The following is a 16,541-nucleotide window of genomic DNA, read 5'->3' on the forward strand; positions in this document are numbered from 1 at the left end:
GTTCTTAACGAAGGATCAGACCAGGGATTCCAAGCCAAGTGTTCGAACCCGGGGCAGCCCCACTTCGTCCAGCCACACGTGTGGCCTCCATCCTCTGCTCCCTTCTTAACCTCCCCAGATTCCGAATCTGAGCCGAGCTTCCTCCACCTGTCCCCGAAGAAGAGCGAAAGCTTCAGCAAGGACCACAGGCAGGCAGCTCCCAATGAAGCGAGAGCAGCGAGTGGCGCCAGGAGGCCGGACAGGGTCACCTTCCAAGGCCAGTACACAGGTGGGCCCCCACCCAGGGTGCAGTCCTGGGTCTGGAGGCCATAGAGCCCGGGTCACCTGTGTGTGTGCTCTGTGACCTGGCAAGCATCAGGGGATGCTGGCTTCCCAGGCCTGGGTGCGTGCGTGCGTGCATGTGTGTGCTCATTCACTCATTCCACAAGTAGGTGCCAGCACCCCCCCTCTCTGGGGCTGGAGTGATTCTGGGAACCCCTGAAGTACCTCTGGTCAGTCATCAAGGAGCTGGACAACAGGGCCAGTCACTCACTGTCCTGATTTGGGAAGGAGGACTTCCGGGTCGCTTTCCCTGGGCCTACACAGGGATGTGATTCCTCTCCCCAAGCCTCTGTCTGCCCAGAACAGATAGCAGCAAGAAGCAGTCAGTGTGAGTGTGCAACTATTCAGATGAGACATCAGTGGCCAGCGCTCAGCCGTGGCTCCCTGGAGGGAGAGTGGACCGGCTCAGCTCAGACTCATCGCCCAGTCCCCGGGGACCAGGCAGCTGCCCTGAGTAGGGAAACCCAGCAGTGACCGAGCAAAGGAGAAGCAATGAGTCTGGGGGGGCCCAGGTTTCAAGCGGGAGCCCTGTGTGATGAGGGAAAAGAGAGGGACATCCCTCCGGTCACATGCTCAAGGTCTTATCGGAGACTCAGGATGGGCATGGAGGGGGACGGCAGGCTGGGGGAGGACCCCAGGGTGCGTCCATGGGTCTGACGCCATCTGAGCACCTGGCGTTTGCTGGGTGCTGGGCAGAGCGCCACATGGGACCTGACTTTGGTTCTGCTCATGGAGGCTCCCAAGGGGGCACTGAGGTGGTGGGTTTTACACAAGAGCCACGCCCAGACACTGCACCTGTCTGGCTTATGTCTTCCTTTCTTTTTTCTTTTTTCTTTTGTGCCCTACCCAGCAATGCTCAAGGCTCTACTGCACTTAGGAGTCACGCCAGGCAGTGCCCAGGGGACCGAATGGGATCCTGGGAATGGAACCCAGGTTGGCCACATGCAAGGCAAAAGCGCCCTACCCTCTGTCCTATCTCTCTGGCCCCTGTGGCTTATGTCTTTCTTCCTGGCCTGCCTCCACATCCTGCCCGGGCTGGGGTTTGTCCATCGCCTCTGTTTGTCAAGAAGAAGGCAGGTGGTACCAAAATTGGATGAGAGATGAGCTAGGAGTCTGGAGAGAGCTTTCAACTGACAAGCAAAACATGTGGTCTTGTGTTCATAGGTGCTTTTTTCTTTGAAGGGGCTACACTTGCAATGGAGCTACTCCTGGTCCAGTACTCAGGGGACTCAGGGGACCATCAAGTGCCAGGGATAGAGCTCAGGCCCTCTGTGTGCAGAGCATGCACTCAGCCCATTGAGCCCCTGGGTGTGCATCTGCTCTTACGTCTGTACCGGCTTGTGGTTATGCATGCCTGTCATCGTGTGAGTGTGTGTGTACGTGTGTATGTGAGCATGTGTGTACGTGTGTGAGCTTGTGTGTGTGAGAGAGTGTATATGTGTGAGCATGTGTGTGTTTGTGAGTGTATGTGAGCACATATGTGTGAGCATGTGCGTGTACGTATGTGAGCATGGGTCTGTGAGCATGTGTGTACGTGAATGTGTGTGAGCAAGTATACATTGAGTGTGTTTGTGAGCATGTTGTGTGAACATGTGTGTATGTGTTTGAGCGTGTGTATGAGCATGTGTGTGTACGGGTGTGAGAGTGTGTGTACATGAGTGTGTGAGCATGTGTACATGTGTGTATGTTGTGTGAACATTGTGTGAGCATGTGTGTGTACATGTGTGAGCGTGTGTGTGAGCATATGTGTGTATGTGTGTGAGCATGTTGTGTGAGCATGTGTGCACAAGTGTGTGTGAGCATGTGTACATGAATGTATGTGAGCATGTGTTTGTGAGCATGTGTGTGTGTGTGAGCATGTGTGTGTATGTGTGTGTGTATGTATGAAGGAGGAGAATGATCATCGAATCTCCGAGGCAGGGGAGTGAGAACCCCACATCCCCCTCCCGTCTTCCTCCGTGCGGAGGGCTCACGCTCACCCTCTGCCTCGCTCCCCAGGTCAGCAGTACCATGTCCTCACCCCCAAGGCTGCCCCGCGAGGCAGTGCCACGGAGTCCTGTGCTCACTGCCAGCCCACTGGGCCCCAGGACACAGGTGAGAGGGGGGCCTGCAGGGGTGAGGAGTGGGGAGGTGCCGCTGCTTCTCGGGGTCCAGGGGCTGGAGGTTGGTGGCTCCGAGGTGCAGACGAGAAGAGGAGACTGGCCTGAGCGTTCAGTCTCCCCGGGGGCCCTCCCACACCAGCTGCTCGGCCCGACTGCCTCTCCCCACCTTGACGTGGGCAGACACCCCTCACTCTCCTCCCCAAACTCCCCCAGCCGAGCCCATCCTGAGCTCCTGCAGGCTCGAGTCCCGGTTCTGTTCCTGCCGTGCTGTGTGGCGTCAGACAAGTTCCCTGACAACTCTGAGCCTGCCTGCAGTGGCCTCCCTGTGGAGGGCTGGGGCTGGTCTCCGAGGCCCTTTCCAGCAGCAATGAAACTCATCTATGAGCCCCCCACGGGCACCCATGGCCTGGAAAGTTGGTTCTGTCCATCTTAGTTTTTGTATGTTCGGGGCAACACCCGGCTGTGCTCATGGCTCTGTGCTCAGGGCTCACTCCTGGCAGTGCTCAGAACCTGGCTGGCTGCGTGCATGGCCATCACCCCACCCACTGTAACTGTCAACCTGCCTGTCCTTTTGAGTACTGGGGAGAGGAAGGAGAGGCGCGGAGAGGCGCTCAACCCCTGCAGGTCCTGGATTGTCACAGGCTTCTGACAGATTCCCCACTGGCCTCGTCATTCACTTCCCTACTTATTCATTCACTCACTCACTCATTCAGTCATTCAGCCCCTGAAGTCAGCTGAGGGGGGCTGGAATGGAAGAGGAGGAGGAGGAGGTTGGGGAGGAGATGCTTTGGGGAGGGCTGAGGGGAAGTCTGGGGCAGAAATGGCCAGGCAGGCCCTGTCCTGGACGGGGCTGTCAGGATTCGCATGGGCTGAGGAAGTGCCTCCCTCCTGATCCCTTGGGCCTGCACTGACCCCTCGGTGCTAGGGGTGGGGGGTGCCGAGAGGGGTACTGGGGGCACAGCCATTGGAGAAGGGGTCTGTCTCCCTGCAGAGTCACTGCTGGACCCTGGCGCTCACCTCTGGGAGCACTGGGCTGGGAACTGGACTGAGAAGGGGCTGCCTTCCATGCTGGCCCACCCGCCCCTGGTTTCCACAAACTTCTTCCTCCTCTTCCAGGCATTGCCGTGGCCAAGGACCCAGGGGGTCCAGCTCCCCCGGACACCCCGCAGTGCCCCCTGTGTGGGCGGACCGGGCCCCCCCAGGAGGCAGCCAGCTCTGACTCAGCCCCCTCCGGTAGCACCCGCGGGCGCTTCCCTCTCCCCTGGTGGGATGGAGCAAACGGGGTGGGCGGGGTGGGGACCTGCTTCCAGCTCCTCCCTCCCCGGGAGCACTGTCCCTGCTCTCTGCTGGCCCCGCTCACATGCCTGGTGTCCTCCCCACTCCCCCAGGGCCAGAGAAAGCTGCCACCAGGAAAAACCCACTTGCAACGCACAGCCCCAAGCAGAGGGGTCAGCGGGCAGTGTCGCCATCCCGGCCGCCCCCCGGACTGTGGTACCTGGCTGCCCCCAGCTTCGCCTACGTGTCCTCGGTTCCCGTCCTGCCTTACCCGTCAGCTGCTGTGTAAGAGCTTGCCCTGCACTCCGCCCGCTGTTGGGAGCAAAGGGCCCGAGAGGCAGACTCCTGGGCTTATGGGGGGCGGGTGGAACATGTGTGCATGTGTTGGGGGGAGGGGGTGTGAGCATGTATGTGTCAGTGTATGTGTGGGGATCTGTGTGTGAGTGTCTCTGAGTGTGTGAGTGTGTGTTTGTGTGCATGTGTTAAGTGTGTGAATGTATGTGTTGGTGTATCTGCATGTATGTGAATGTGTGTATGTGCATATGTGTATGAGTGTGGTTGAGTGCGTGTGTGTGAATGTATATATCGGTGTATGTGCATGTGTGTGCATGTGTGTGAGAGTGTGTGTGTGTAGGGGGGAGTATGTGTGTGTATGTGAGTGCATGTGCTTGTGTGTGTTTGTGTGAATGTATTTGTGTGCAAGTGTGTTTGTGTGAGTGTTTCTGTGTGTGTATGTGTATAAGTGTGTAATGTATGTGTGTGCATGTGTGAGAATGTATGTGTTGGTGTGTGTGTGTAAAATGTGTTTATGTACATGTGTGTATGAGTGTGTGAATGTGTGTGAGTGTGTTTGTGTGTGTTAGTGCATGTGTGAATGCATTTGTGTGAGAGTGAGTATATGTGTGTTTGTGCAAGAGTGTGTTTGTGTTTGTGAGAATGTGTGTGAATGTGTGTTTGTGTGAGAGTGTGTTTATGTGTATGTGTGTTTGTGTGTGTGAGTGTGTGTGTATGAGTGTGTGTTTGTGTGAGCTCAAGCATCTGTTCTGGCCCACTGCTCAGTGGAATTACAGTTCTTATTTCAGTGGTGAAGAAATGGGGAGACGCAGAGAGTAAGAGATGGTGGCCCTGTAGTCTAATGTGTTTTGGGGTCTCCCAAGTGGCCCCTCCTGGCGATACTCAGTTGGTGCCCTCTGTGAGGCCCACCCCTCACCCGTCCCATCTCTCTGACCCCCCTGGGACTTGGCAGGGGCTTGGACTCCTCCCTTCTCTCCTCAGGTACTATACAGCCCCAGGATCTACCTCAGCCCCCTCGGCCGCGGAATGGCCCCCAGCAGCCTCGTCCCGGCCAGCCAGGGGCCCCAGACCATCCGTCCAGCTGGACCTGGAGGAGCTGGAGGAGCTGAACCGGGCGCTGAGCCGGGCTGCGCAGGCGGCCGAGAGCGTGCGCTCCACCACGCAGCAAATGACCCGCTCACTGTCCGCCGAGCTGCGCCAGGCCCGTGGCCTGCGGGGCTCCTGCCTCTTCTGAGCCCACGTGGGGACCAGGGATAGAGACTGAGGGGCCGCAGGGCCCAGCCCCACGCTGGGGGGAGGCCAGAGCCGCTAGGAAGGGCCTCAGGCCACCTTCACACCCTGAAGACCTGCCCGCCCAGAAGCTGTGGTGGTCAGGGCGGAGGGAAAGGCAGTCCTCCCGGGAAGTGACCCCAGGGTCACTGAAGAAGGACCCTGGGTCCAGCGTCTTCTGGCCGGGGCAGCCTCGTGGGTGCTGCAACTCGGGGTCTGCGCTCGTGCCCCAACTCAGACTGTTTCAGCATCATGGACGGAGTCCTAGGTTTTGAACATGGACTTTGGGGTCCTGGATCCTTCTCGGGGGCCCAGATAAGGACAAGGGCCAGGTCCCTTGTACCAGCCTGCCTATGGCCAGCCGTGCCAGGGGATGAGACCTGGGAAGGACATGCCTGGACAGCACCTCCTGGGCACAGAGGCGACCAGTGGGTGTCCCCTCGTCCAGGTGGAAGAGACCCGCCCCTTGGGCCTGCAGGGGTGGAGACGCTCCCGCCGTGGCCCCTCTCAGTGCCTCATGCCCAGCCTCCCCACTCTCTCCCAGACCTCCCTGAGGGACAGGCGAGTGGCCAGCGCCCTGCCGGACCCCGGGCCGCCCGCCCCCCCCCGCCACAGCGCGTACCTCAGCCCTTCCGCGACGTGTGCCTCGTGATGTCTGTATATCTGAAGCGTTCCAGATTCTATTTTCGTTATGAGGGGCAATGAAGGATGGAGATTGATTTTCAATAAAAGAGGGTCAGAAAGAGACACTCCCCTCGTGCTGCTCATCTTCCTGTGTCTCTTCTCCACGCGGGGTTTCTAAGGCCGCGGCTGGGGGTGGAAGGAGGGGTGCCATGCTGAGCACCCCCCTCTCTCGGGGGGAACTGTGAGAGGGGCCTACCCAGACTCTGCCTCCATCTGCCCCTTCTCTTTCTCCAGTACCGCCCCGTGCCTGTCTCAGAACCCCTGGGGATGTGCAGAAGTGGGAACCTGGACTCCCTCTGCAGTGCTCTCAACAGCAGACTGAATGCTGCTCAGCTTGGCATTGCCTGGCCCGTAGCCTTTCGTTCTTTGGAGGGTAGGGGGCTGAGATTCACTCCTAGGGATACTTGGGTCAAACAGACCAGAGGACTTGATGCTCAGGGTCAGCGGCTGGCTGGCCCCACCAGGCACCTCAGAGCTCAGGCCTGGTGCCTGGAAGGGGAGGGTGCTCAGGCCCTGAACACTGGGATCCCGCCTCTGTGATGAGATGGAGGGTCCCGTGGGCAGTGGATCCTGCTCCCTGGTGGAAAGTCTGTCTTCTTTGTTATCATTTGCGGGGAGGAGAGTTTGGGCCATGCCCCCCTGGTGCTCAGGGGTTACTCCTGGCCCTGTGCTCAGGGATCATTCCTAGTGGGGCTCAGGAGACTGTGTGGGATGCCGGGGATGGAAACTGTGACGGCTACTTGCAAAGCAAGCGCCCTTCCTGCTGTGCTATCGCTCCCCTCTGTGATGTTTCTCCTCCTGGACTCCTGCCTCTTCTGGCCTTGATCTTTGCTTCAGACACACAAACACACACACGCACACACACACACACACACACACACACACATGCACACACGGATGCATGCACACATGTACGCACATACACATGCACACAGATGCACACATGGATACTCTCAACACATGCACATGCACACACACACACACACACACACACACACACACACCTCCTTTCCCCAGAACCTCCCCTCAGGCCACTTCTCTGCTTTCTCTTCCTTCAGCTCATCCTCCCAGAACCCCGGGGAATGCGTCCTTGGGTCGGAGTGATAGTACAGTGGCCACAGGGCACGTGCCTTGCACGAGGTCACCTGGGTTCAATCCCCAGCACCCCATAAGTCCCCGAGCCCTCTGGGAGTGATCCCTGAGCACAGAGCCCAGAATAAGCCCTGAGCATGGCCAGGAGAGGCTCCAAATATAAAGAAAAGAAAAAAGGAGACACAGTGTGCCACATGCTCCCGAGGGGAGACCGTTTCTAGGGCAGTGGGAGCCTCCGGGCCCAGCCCCTTTTCAGGAGCAAGAGGCCTTTCCATGGCTCGACACGTTCTGAGGGTGTCACAGAGAAGAGGGACCCCAAGTTTCAGCCCCAGCCTCGGCCTCTGGGCACATCAGAGATCCCAACTCTGGGAAGTGCTGAAGCCCCGGGGGTGGGGGTGGGTGGGTGATGGGGTCTCTGGGGAGATGGAAGAGGCCTTGGTGTGTCCCCCCAGGACTGGGTCCTGGAGGTGAGGGTCCCTCACCCTTTCGGCCCCTGTGGAGCATATAAGGGCGCCTCATGGAGAGACTGCCTGGGGCTGAGGTCTGAGTGCTCCCTGGCTCCCCCCACCATCCCCAGGCCCTGGCGTGATGCCACGATGCTCACAGCATCCTCCCCACCGCCCACCGTCACAACCAGCCCTACAGCTGGGGGGACGAATTCACATGGCACACGGAACTCGCACCAACTCCTCTCAGTGACCTTTGCGTCTGGGCTCTGACATGAGAGACTGCCCGGATCCCCCCCAGTGGGACAGAAGGGGTCACCAAGTCTCTCTGGTTCCTCCGCTGACTTAGATGCCTCTTACAGACTCCCCTACCAAAGAAGAAGGGACTGTCTCCCACCCCACACAGGACATGGTGCCTCCTTGGTCCACCCTGGCCCAGGGGCTGAGCCTTCCCAGCCTCTTCCATCTGGTGGCCAGCGAGGGCTCAGCTCAGCCAGGCTGGCCTCATGCTTCGCGGGTGAATGGCTGTGCGGGAGTGAGCACATGACTGCTTGCTCCAGAGGAAACACTTTATTGACGCTTTGGAGGAAAGAGCCAAGGTACCACCGAGTCGCCGAGCTCTAATCCTATGCTGCTTCCTCCTTTGCCTTCTTCCTCTCCTCCTCGTGCTGCTTCTCCAGGGGCCCACACAGGCTCTGGGGAACAAAGAGAGGAAAGGTGGGGAGCATGATGAAGGGGGGGTGGTCCCTAACCCCGCCTGAGCCTCAGTTTACTCACTCCAGAAAGGACTCAGGGCCTGGGGAATGGCTCTGGGCAGAGCCCTGCCTGGCAGGGGGCGGCTGGATGTTCAGTCCTTGGAAGCCCATCAGCATCACCGCATGACACCCCCCCCCACATACCCTGTCACCCCCCTGCCACACCCTGGCTGCCGGCCACAGGAGCACCACAGCCAAAGGTAAAATCCCAAACGTGGCAACAAGGAAGACAATGGGGAAGGAAGGTGGCAGAGAGAGATTGTGGGGTGCAGATCCTGGGGAACATGAGATGCCTCCAGTGCTCACGGCCTGCCCAGCACTCACCTGGGTCTCCAGGGCCCCCCACACCCCTCACCGCTCTGCACCCTGTCGTGGCAGGGTTGGGAGTCCAGGAGGCTGTGCATGTGGCCTGTCTGGACGCCCCCTACTGGTGGATGGGGATGAAGGCCTGCAGACCTGAGACCTAATGCCCCAGCCTGGGTTCTTAAACCCCTTCCCAGGGTCCCTGGGAGCGGGAGGCAGGGTGGGTTCCCCACCCCCCGGGTGGTCTGACAGTGTGACCTTCCTGTGCTAAGAGCCACACAGTGTCACATCAGACGCAAAACAGCTCCATCAGCTCTTGAGCTCTGGGAGTTGAAGTATCTGACCACACAGGGTGAGAGTGGACAGTGACACTCGTGGATCTCAGGTCTAGGAGAAGAGGCTAAGCTGGCTACAGAGACAACCCAAGCGTCGGGCAACACAGGAGTGGGTCTAAGAGCCATGGCCTAGGGGCTGGAGGGAGAGGATGGTGGGGAGGGCGCCTGCCTTGCATGCAGCCCACCTGGGTTCCATCCCCAGCTCCTCATGTGGGTCCCTGAGCAACAGCAGGAGTTGTCCCCTAGGCACAGCGCCAGGAGTCAGCCCTGAGCACTGCAAGGTAAAGATGAGCCCAAAGAGCTGGCTGTGATGTGCGTGGGCCAGAGAGGCCATCAGGTTAAGAGACCCAAGTCAGAGGGGAAGGTCGAGTTGCAGATGATTTTGCACTTCTGTGAGCCAGAGAGGGACGGTCTTGAGGAGGACAAACCCCAGACCTGGGATCACAGGACTGAGATTCTGGGGGGTGGGCGGGGCCGGGGGCGAGTGAGCAACAAAAGGCGAACTAGATAGAGGTGAGTGGGGAGATGGGTGAAGGAACTTTTTAATGGTTATAATAATGTTACTGCTTATGGTGTTGACCTACAAAATTGTGCAACTTGGTACGTCAACACCATAAGCAGTAACATTATTGTAACCATGTTACCTAAACTCTAATTTAAAATTCATGATGTAAAAAAAATACAATATCTGATGAGAGAATATTGTTGCGTTGTTGTTTGGGCGATCCTCGGGGCTTACTCCTGCCTCTGCACGGGGGGAATCACTTCCGGGGTTGCTTGGGGGACCTTATAGGATGCGGGGTGGGTAAGGGGTCAAACCCAGGTGGGCTCTATGCAAGGCAAACGCCCTCTCTGCTGTGCTAAGGCTCCCACCCCTGGGAGAATATTAAAGAGATGATGAGATCAGCAATTCTGGGAGCAGAACAGGGATGCCGGGCTGGGACTTGGGGAAGGAAGGGTGGGCAACAGGGGAAGCCCCAGGTTCAGCCACCCTTCCCAGATGCCTGGGGTGTGGCCAAGGGGGACAAATTTTTATGCGTGTTTCCCCCACCCCACCCCCGTTCCTCCCGTCATGGCAGCCGTGCCCTCCTTTCCTGCCGGTCTCTGCTATTCCACCCTGCTCGTCCGACTGCTCCCTCATGGCCCAGTGACCCGACGAGAGGCCAGCGGTCCAGTCGAGGCCAGCAGCGCGTCCCTGGGTCCCTGAGGCTGCCTCCTGCCCTCACCTTCGTCTCGTCCGTGCTGATGATTTCCGACACCTCCAAGCCCATGCACTTGACGGCCCCGTGGAACTCGCTCATCTGCTCCGGGGTCACTTGTGTTGTGTTGGCTGCGGGAAGGAGCAGGGGTTCTGGTGGGGGGAGGGTGGGGGCGGGGCGGGAACGGGGAGGGAAGGCCCCGGAGAGACAGAGGGGGCAGTCCTGGAGCACAGGCCCCGGGAAGAGGGGGGAAGTTTAGGGGTTTCCTACCGTAGAGAGACAGCCCCATCTTCTCCTTGTCTTCCGGGTAGTAAGCAAACATGTAGATGGCAGGGTCTTTGGTGGGTATCACGTAGGCTAAGTAATGGACGCCCAGCACTGGGGTAGAGGGAGAAGACAGACTCTGGGTGAGACGGGGGTGGCATGGGGGGCTGGGGTTCCCACATCACGACTGCTCAGATGAGGCAGTCTGACCGCCTGGTACAGAGCAGAGGTGGGGAGGCCAGGGGCCCCGGACGGGGAGGGAGGGGTGTCAATTCGTGTTCCTAGGAACACAGGGCACTTTGTGTGGGTGAAGCCATAGAACCTCCTGCCAACGGTGCCTGGAACCGGGGTCCTGCTCCCTGTTTCACAGATGCGGGAAGTGAGACCCAGAAAAGTGCCTTTGGGTGGCAGGTGTGTGTGGTTCCATGAGCTCCTGTGAGCCTCTGCTCGCCACCCTCTGTGGGGCATGGGTGGACCACACTGTTGCCCTTCTGACTGCCCAGACGACAAAGGAAAGGAAGGTCGAGAATAAGGCAGACCTGGAGCCTGCCTTGGGTCTGCAGCCTAATTCCAGGCTGTGTGACCTCAAGGGAGTACCTTGGCCTCTCTGCTCGCTGGAGGGTTGGGAAGCCCTTGCAGACAGTCCAGGAGTTGGAACACAGCAGGAGTCGAGGTCCTGTCACAGCACTGTCCCCCTGTCCCCAGGGCCAGAGCCACCCATAACACCTTCCTTTCTGCCTTCCCCCACCTTGGCACCCTTCTAGGCTAGTCAGACCCACGAAGGCGGCCCTCACCGTTTCTGGACAAGGTCCCATTCTCCCACTGGACGTCCAAGTGGCTGGAGTTGTAGAGGCACTTGTCCTCGCTGGCACCGGACAGACAGTGGGAGGGAAGCAGGAGGGTGGACAGGGGGAAGAGGGTGGTCACCGAGCGGTCACGGCAAGCCAGGGGATGCAAGGGGCTGGTGGGCGGGCAGGCAGGGAGCAGAAGCAAGGGAGGGGGGGCTGGCGGGCTCTCACTGGGTGATGTATTCTTGGAAGTAGACCACGCTCTCCGTATGGTTGGGGGTGAAGTACACAACAGACGAGGGGACCGACTTGGCCCACTGGATAAACTCCGGGTGGCGGAAGGCGGAGCCAATGTAGAACCACTTGCCAGAGATCTGGAGGTGGGGGGAATGGGGAGTTGATGAACAGGCTTCTTGTCCAGCGGACAAATAGGGGGTCCCAAGTGCGGAGTGGATCTGGAGGGATTCACTCTGAAGATCGGACATCACCCCCACCCCTACTCCAGAAAGCCCCTCCATACTCAATCTGTGCGCTCCCCCGCCCCCACCCCTTCCAGGCCGAAGGATCTTGCAAGGGCATCAGACTTTGCAGGGAAACGGGTAGCAACCCGACTCCAGGGTGGGGGGGGGGGCGCTGAGCACAAGGCATGATGGAGGCGAAGCCCCGCGACCCAGTCAGCACTCACCAAGTCCAGAGAAGAGTTGGTGATGGGCGTCCCTGTCAAGTTGGCGCACTCTGGGTGCGCACTATCGGCGCTCACCAGAGGAAGGAGGCTGAGAATCGCGAGGGCCCAAGGCAGCGCCATGTCGGGATGCGGAGGAAGCCGGAGTCCTACAGAGTCCCACAGAGTCCCACGGAGTCCCACGGAGTCCCAGGGAGCAGGTGGCTGAAGGCTGCAGGGACCTTTGGAGCCCACTGCAGGGGCGGGGCGCTGATGCAATCCCAGGAGCCTCTGGGAAATGTCCGCAGTTGCCTCCAGCCAACACCCCCCCACCCCCGCCCCATGCTTACCCAGAGCTCAGATCCAAACTGGAAAATCTCCAAGAGCCCAAAGGCACAACTACTGGTAGCCAAGGCAGGTGCTCACCACGGGGATACTAGTTAAGATGGATGCTTAGTTGTTACAGTTTTGCAAGAGGAGTTAGTATGTTACAGATCTAAACGCCTCCAAAGGAAAGAACAGTAAGACCTGAGACTCCTGCGGGAGCTTGAAAACTACTGGAGTCAATAAAATTTCCGATATGAGGCTGGAGCAATAGAACATCCGGGAGAGGGTGCTGCCCTTGCCAAGCCCCCGGCATCCCAGAGGGTCCAGCACTGCCAGGAGTCACTCCTGAGCATCTCCGGTGTGACCCAAAAACCAAAAAAGGAAAAGATCCAAGACAGAAACCCCACTGGCACATGGATGTGTCCAGACTTACTAGAGCTCATGGGGACCCATTTGCCTTGAGCTAGCCACAGTCATCCACACTTGCCACGGGGACCCAGAAGGGAAGGAGGGAATTCCTGCTTGAAGGGAGAGTGGGATTCTGGGGGGTGTATCAATCAGGGAGCTATGGGGATGAGGACTTCCGGACACCTGAAACACATCCCCCCCCACTGTGCCGGGGTGCTGAATAGAAGGGGTTCATAGCACTTCCGTGCCAGCAGTGTCTGCCTGCCAGACCGTGGCAAAAGAATTACAACACTCCCTGCCCACTCCTATCTGTTTACAGATCAATTATTGATTATGCTATCTGAGGTTAACCATTTACTGATTACTCTTTTTTTTTTAATCCTGCACACATGCATCAAGACCTTTCCCCCTCTTAGTTCAAAGGCTATGCCAGCCTACCCAGTCCTTTGCTGTCTGTCTCCCACACACATCCAAAGATTTGTTTGGCCACATAATCAGAGCTAGTAAAGGTGTAATCCCTGGCCCGCGTGCTCTCGGGGTTCAGAATCTGAAGACGTCTCCTCTGTACCCATCCAGATCCTATAATCCTTAAAGGTCTCTGAATGACATTTTGCTTCTTCCTGGGTCAAATTGGGTTGAATCACAATACGGTGATTGCTAAATGTTTCGGGGGAGTAAAAATAAAGAGGATTTCAGGCGATGAGGCAGAATTGTTACTGGTTGCCCTTGTGGGAACTTGAGGTTGGAGGCAGAGAAAGAAAGTGTTCTCTTTGTTTCTTAAGAAAGGCCCATAGGCCGGGGCATCTTTGTACATCGTTGTGTGGAACCTCTGTACCTTAGCTTCCCTCTCTTTAGAACCATTACAATAAGAAGATGCACAGCAGGGCCTGGCAAGCTCCCCATGACGTATTTGATATGCCAAGAACAGTAACAAGAAGTCTCAAAATGGAGACGCTACTGGTGCCCACTCGAGCAAATCGATGAACGACGGGAGGTCAGTGCTACAATAAGAAGAAGGGGGACCCCAAAAAGAGGAGGAGGTGTTAGAGGAAGGAAAGGAAGAAACAAAGGAGTTAATTAGATCGTAATAAAGAGGAGAGTGAGAGAAAATTCCTCCCCTGATTCCTCCTGATAATCAGTGTACACAGAGAGAGGCCAAAGATATGTACTAAATTAAGAAAACTTATCCTGAGTGCAGAATAAAACTTAATGGAAAAACCTGGTAGACAGGAGGGTTGGTGTTTTCGTAATATCAGAATAACATGGTCTCATCTGGGTAATTTTATTTGGCCTAGGAAAAACACAAGGATAAGGCAGAGCCAGCTAATCCTTCCACCTGAAAGTCCAGGGTTACAAACCGGCAACTTATATCCCTATGGAGTCCCAGTAGTTATTTACGGGGGCAAGTTCTGTTACAACAGTGAGGACCATCCTAAACCATCCCAGGTGAATCTCTCAAAACTTGCCAAAGAAAATCTATACCCTTTAAGGCAAGATCCTTTCACTGTCACTGTCTTCCCATTGTTTATCGATTTGCTCAAATGGACCCAGTAATGTCACCATTGTGAGACTTATTGTTATTGTGTTTGGCATATTGAATATGTCACAGGTACTTCCCAGGCTTTGCCGTGAGGGGAGATACCCTCGGTAGCTTGCTGGGCTCTCAGAGAGGGGTGGAGGAATCGAAGCCGGGTTGACCGGTCAGCCTCGTGCAAGGCAAACGCCCTACTGCTGTGCTATCACTCTAGCCCAAGGTAAGACCCTAACTTTCCAAATCTTAAACCAGAGCAACTACTACTATGAGTCCTAAACCTTTACGACAACAAGAAACGAGGCTGTTTTACAAATAGAGATAGAATTTCAGCAACATTTGTACTTCTATACACAATTATCAAAGTTAAATCAATGGGTTTTTGAATTTATGCAAACTCTGAAAGCTTTCTTTCATTGGTATCTAAAATTTCAGTAAGAACTAAAGACCTCTGTGTCTAAGTGATTACATGAAATTATTAGAATATCTAACTCGAAAATACTTATGGTTTGAGAAAATTGTAGTAAATAGAAACTGGTTCATATCTTCACAGTTTAATTATTAAAATGAGCTTGAAACAACTGATACAATCTTGCAAGTTTTTGGTCACTGTCACTGTCCTCCTGTTCATCGTTTTGCTCCAGTGGGCCCAGTTTTTGGTCAGTGGAGAAAAAATACAGTGTGTGTACTAATAATTTCCAATGTGGATTGAGAGAGAGAGAAAATAAATCAAAGTGTAAAGAATATCTAGAAACAATTGATCTCAGGTTTTTGATGATTTAGATTCTCCACCCTCCTTTATTTAAATGCTGTGGTTTACAAAGTTGTTCTTAATACAGCTGTTAAGAACACCCAATATTCCAATCCCAATCCCACCACCAATGTGACCTTCGCTCCACCATTGTCCCAGTTTCTTTTTTTTTTCTTTTTGCTTTTTGGGTCACACCCGGCGACGTTCAGGGGTTGCTCCTGGCTTTGCACTCAGGAATAACTCCTGGCAGTGCTTGGGGGACCATATGGGATGCTGGGAATCGAACCCAGGTCGGCCGCGTGCAAGGCAAATGCCCCACCCGCTGTGCTATTGTTCCAGCCCCTCTTTTTTCTTTTTACCCATTTATTTATTTATTTGCTTTTTGGGCCACACCCGGCGATGCACAGGGGTTGCTCCTGGCTCTGCACTCAGGAATTACTTCTGGCAGTGCTCAGGGGATCATGTGGGATGCTGGAATCGAACCTGGGTCGGCTGCGTGCAAGGCAAATGAACTGAACTATTGCTCCAGCCCTCCCCAGTTTCTTATCCGTTCCACAAGTCTGTCCCCTTCCCTGGCATAAAATAATTTATTTTATATTGTTTATTACAACAAGGTGGCTAATGGAATTATTTAAAAAAAAGAATTCAGTGAAAGAAAATTTGTGAAAATTATTAGATCTCCCCATGGCATCATTAAAGTCACTGTGTGAGGGTTTACTAAGATGTTGGTTGCTAGTTGAGCCTTCTGTGTAGCTGATTTTGTTTATTGAGTTTAGTTGACTTCTAGACTATTTTCCCACCTACTCTGGTGTGCTCCTGCTAGGCTATTGGTATTGTGGAATCTGGAGGAGTCCAGGATACCTAGGATCTCTAGAACTGGGCCCATGAGGTCCAGCAGCTTGGCTTGGCTTGCATCTCCTCTGAGATTCGTGGGAAGCTGTGGAGCTGTCCACTTCTTACACGGTGGCAATTTAGATTCTTAATGATTCCAGATTGAGTGGATTCAAACTCCACCCAGAGGAGTCTGAGGGATAGTACAGTAGGTAGGACACGTGCCTTGCATGCTAAGGACCTGAGTTCAATCCTCAGAATCTTATATGGTCCTTTATACAATGCCAGTAGTGAATCCTGAGCATTTTATATTTTATTAAAAAAAAAAACTTCTTACAAGTATATAAGAACTTTGTATATGCCTTATGTTCAGAGACTAAAAAAAAAATATTTTGACCAATTCTTCAGAGTACAACTTTGTCATGCTAAAGGGGAAAAATGTTTTCAAATTTCTTGGAAAATCAAGATATACTAAATTTAATAAGGTAAGAAGTCAGATCTACAAAAAAAGACCATCAGGAATTTAGATACGTATTTTAAATAAGTCAGATAATGTCTGGAGATACTGTTATTGGGGGAGAAGAAAGAAATTCTGTCTTACAGTGAAACTGGTTGGTTGTGAAATGGAATGATGAAAAAGTTACAAGACAGAATGAATGTAAAGGAATGCGTAGGTCTGAGGACTTTTTTGGGCGAAGGAAATGAAATGTGTGGTCAAACTGGACTGCTAAATGGAGATCTTTTAAACTGTATCTGTAGAATTGTTCCAAGATCTATCCCTTAATAAAAATCTGTGGAAAGAGTTTTAGATCGATGTTCCAGAGTATAGACTAAGGACATGGAACTAAGGACGAAGCTATGGTGATCTTAGAAGACTGGGCACTTAAAAATGACAGGAAATCAAG

General features: G+C 54.9%; 2 protein-coding genes across 2 annotated transcripts in view; one reads left to right on the top strand and one right to left on the bottom strand.

Annotated features, from left to right (window-relative positions):
* AKNA (AT-hook transcription factor) overlaps positions 1-5,231 on the top strand; it is a 60,748-nt gene extending 55,517 nt beyond the window's left edge. Inside the window, 5 exon segments of the mRNA XM_056138591.1 lie at positions 119-268; positions 2,320-2,415; positions 3,540-3,656; positions 3,812-3,983; positions 4,974-5,231. Of these exon segments, the coding sequence (XP_055994566.1) occupies positions 119-268; positions 2,320-2,415; positions 3,540-3,656; positions 3,812-3,983; positions 4,974-5,226 (788 nt within the window). The 3' untranslated portion in view covers positions 5,227-5,231.
* Positions 5,232-8,038: 2,807 nt separating this feature from the next.
* On the bottom strand, positions 8,039-12,010 carry ORM1 (orosomucoid 1). The gene is made up of 6 exons (XM_056138677.1): positions 11,813-12,010; positions 11,359-11,501; positions 11,134-11,204; positions 10,346-10,453; positions 10,103-10,206; positions 8,039-8,178 (listed from the first exon to the last, which is right to left on the bottom strand). The coding sequence occupies exons 1-6, from the start codon at positions 11,930-11,932 to the stop codon at positions 8,110-8,112; spliced, it is 615 nt and encodes a 204-aa protein (XP_055994652.1). The 5' UTR covers positions 11,933-12,010; the 3' UTR covers positions 8,039-8,109.
* Positions 12,011-16,541: the final 4,531 nt, after the last annotated feature.

The sequence above is a fragment of the Sorex fumeus genome, unplaced genomic scaffold (assembly GCF_029834395.1).
Source record: "Sorex fumeus unplaced genomic scaffold, SorFum_2.1 ptg000129l, whole genome shotgun sequence".
NCBI lineage: Eukaryota > Metazoa > Chordata > Mammalia > Eulipotyphla > Soricidae > Sorex > Sorex fumeus.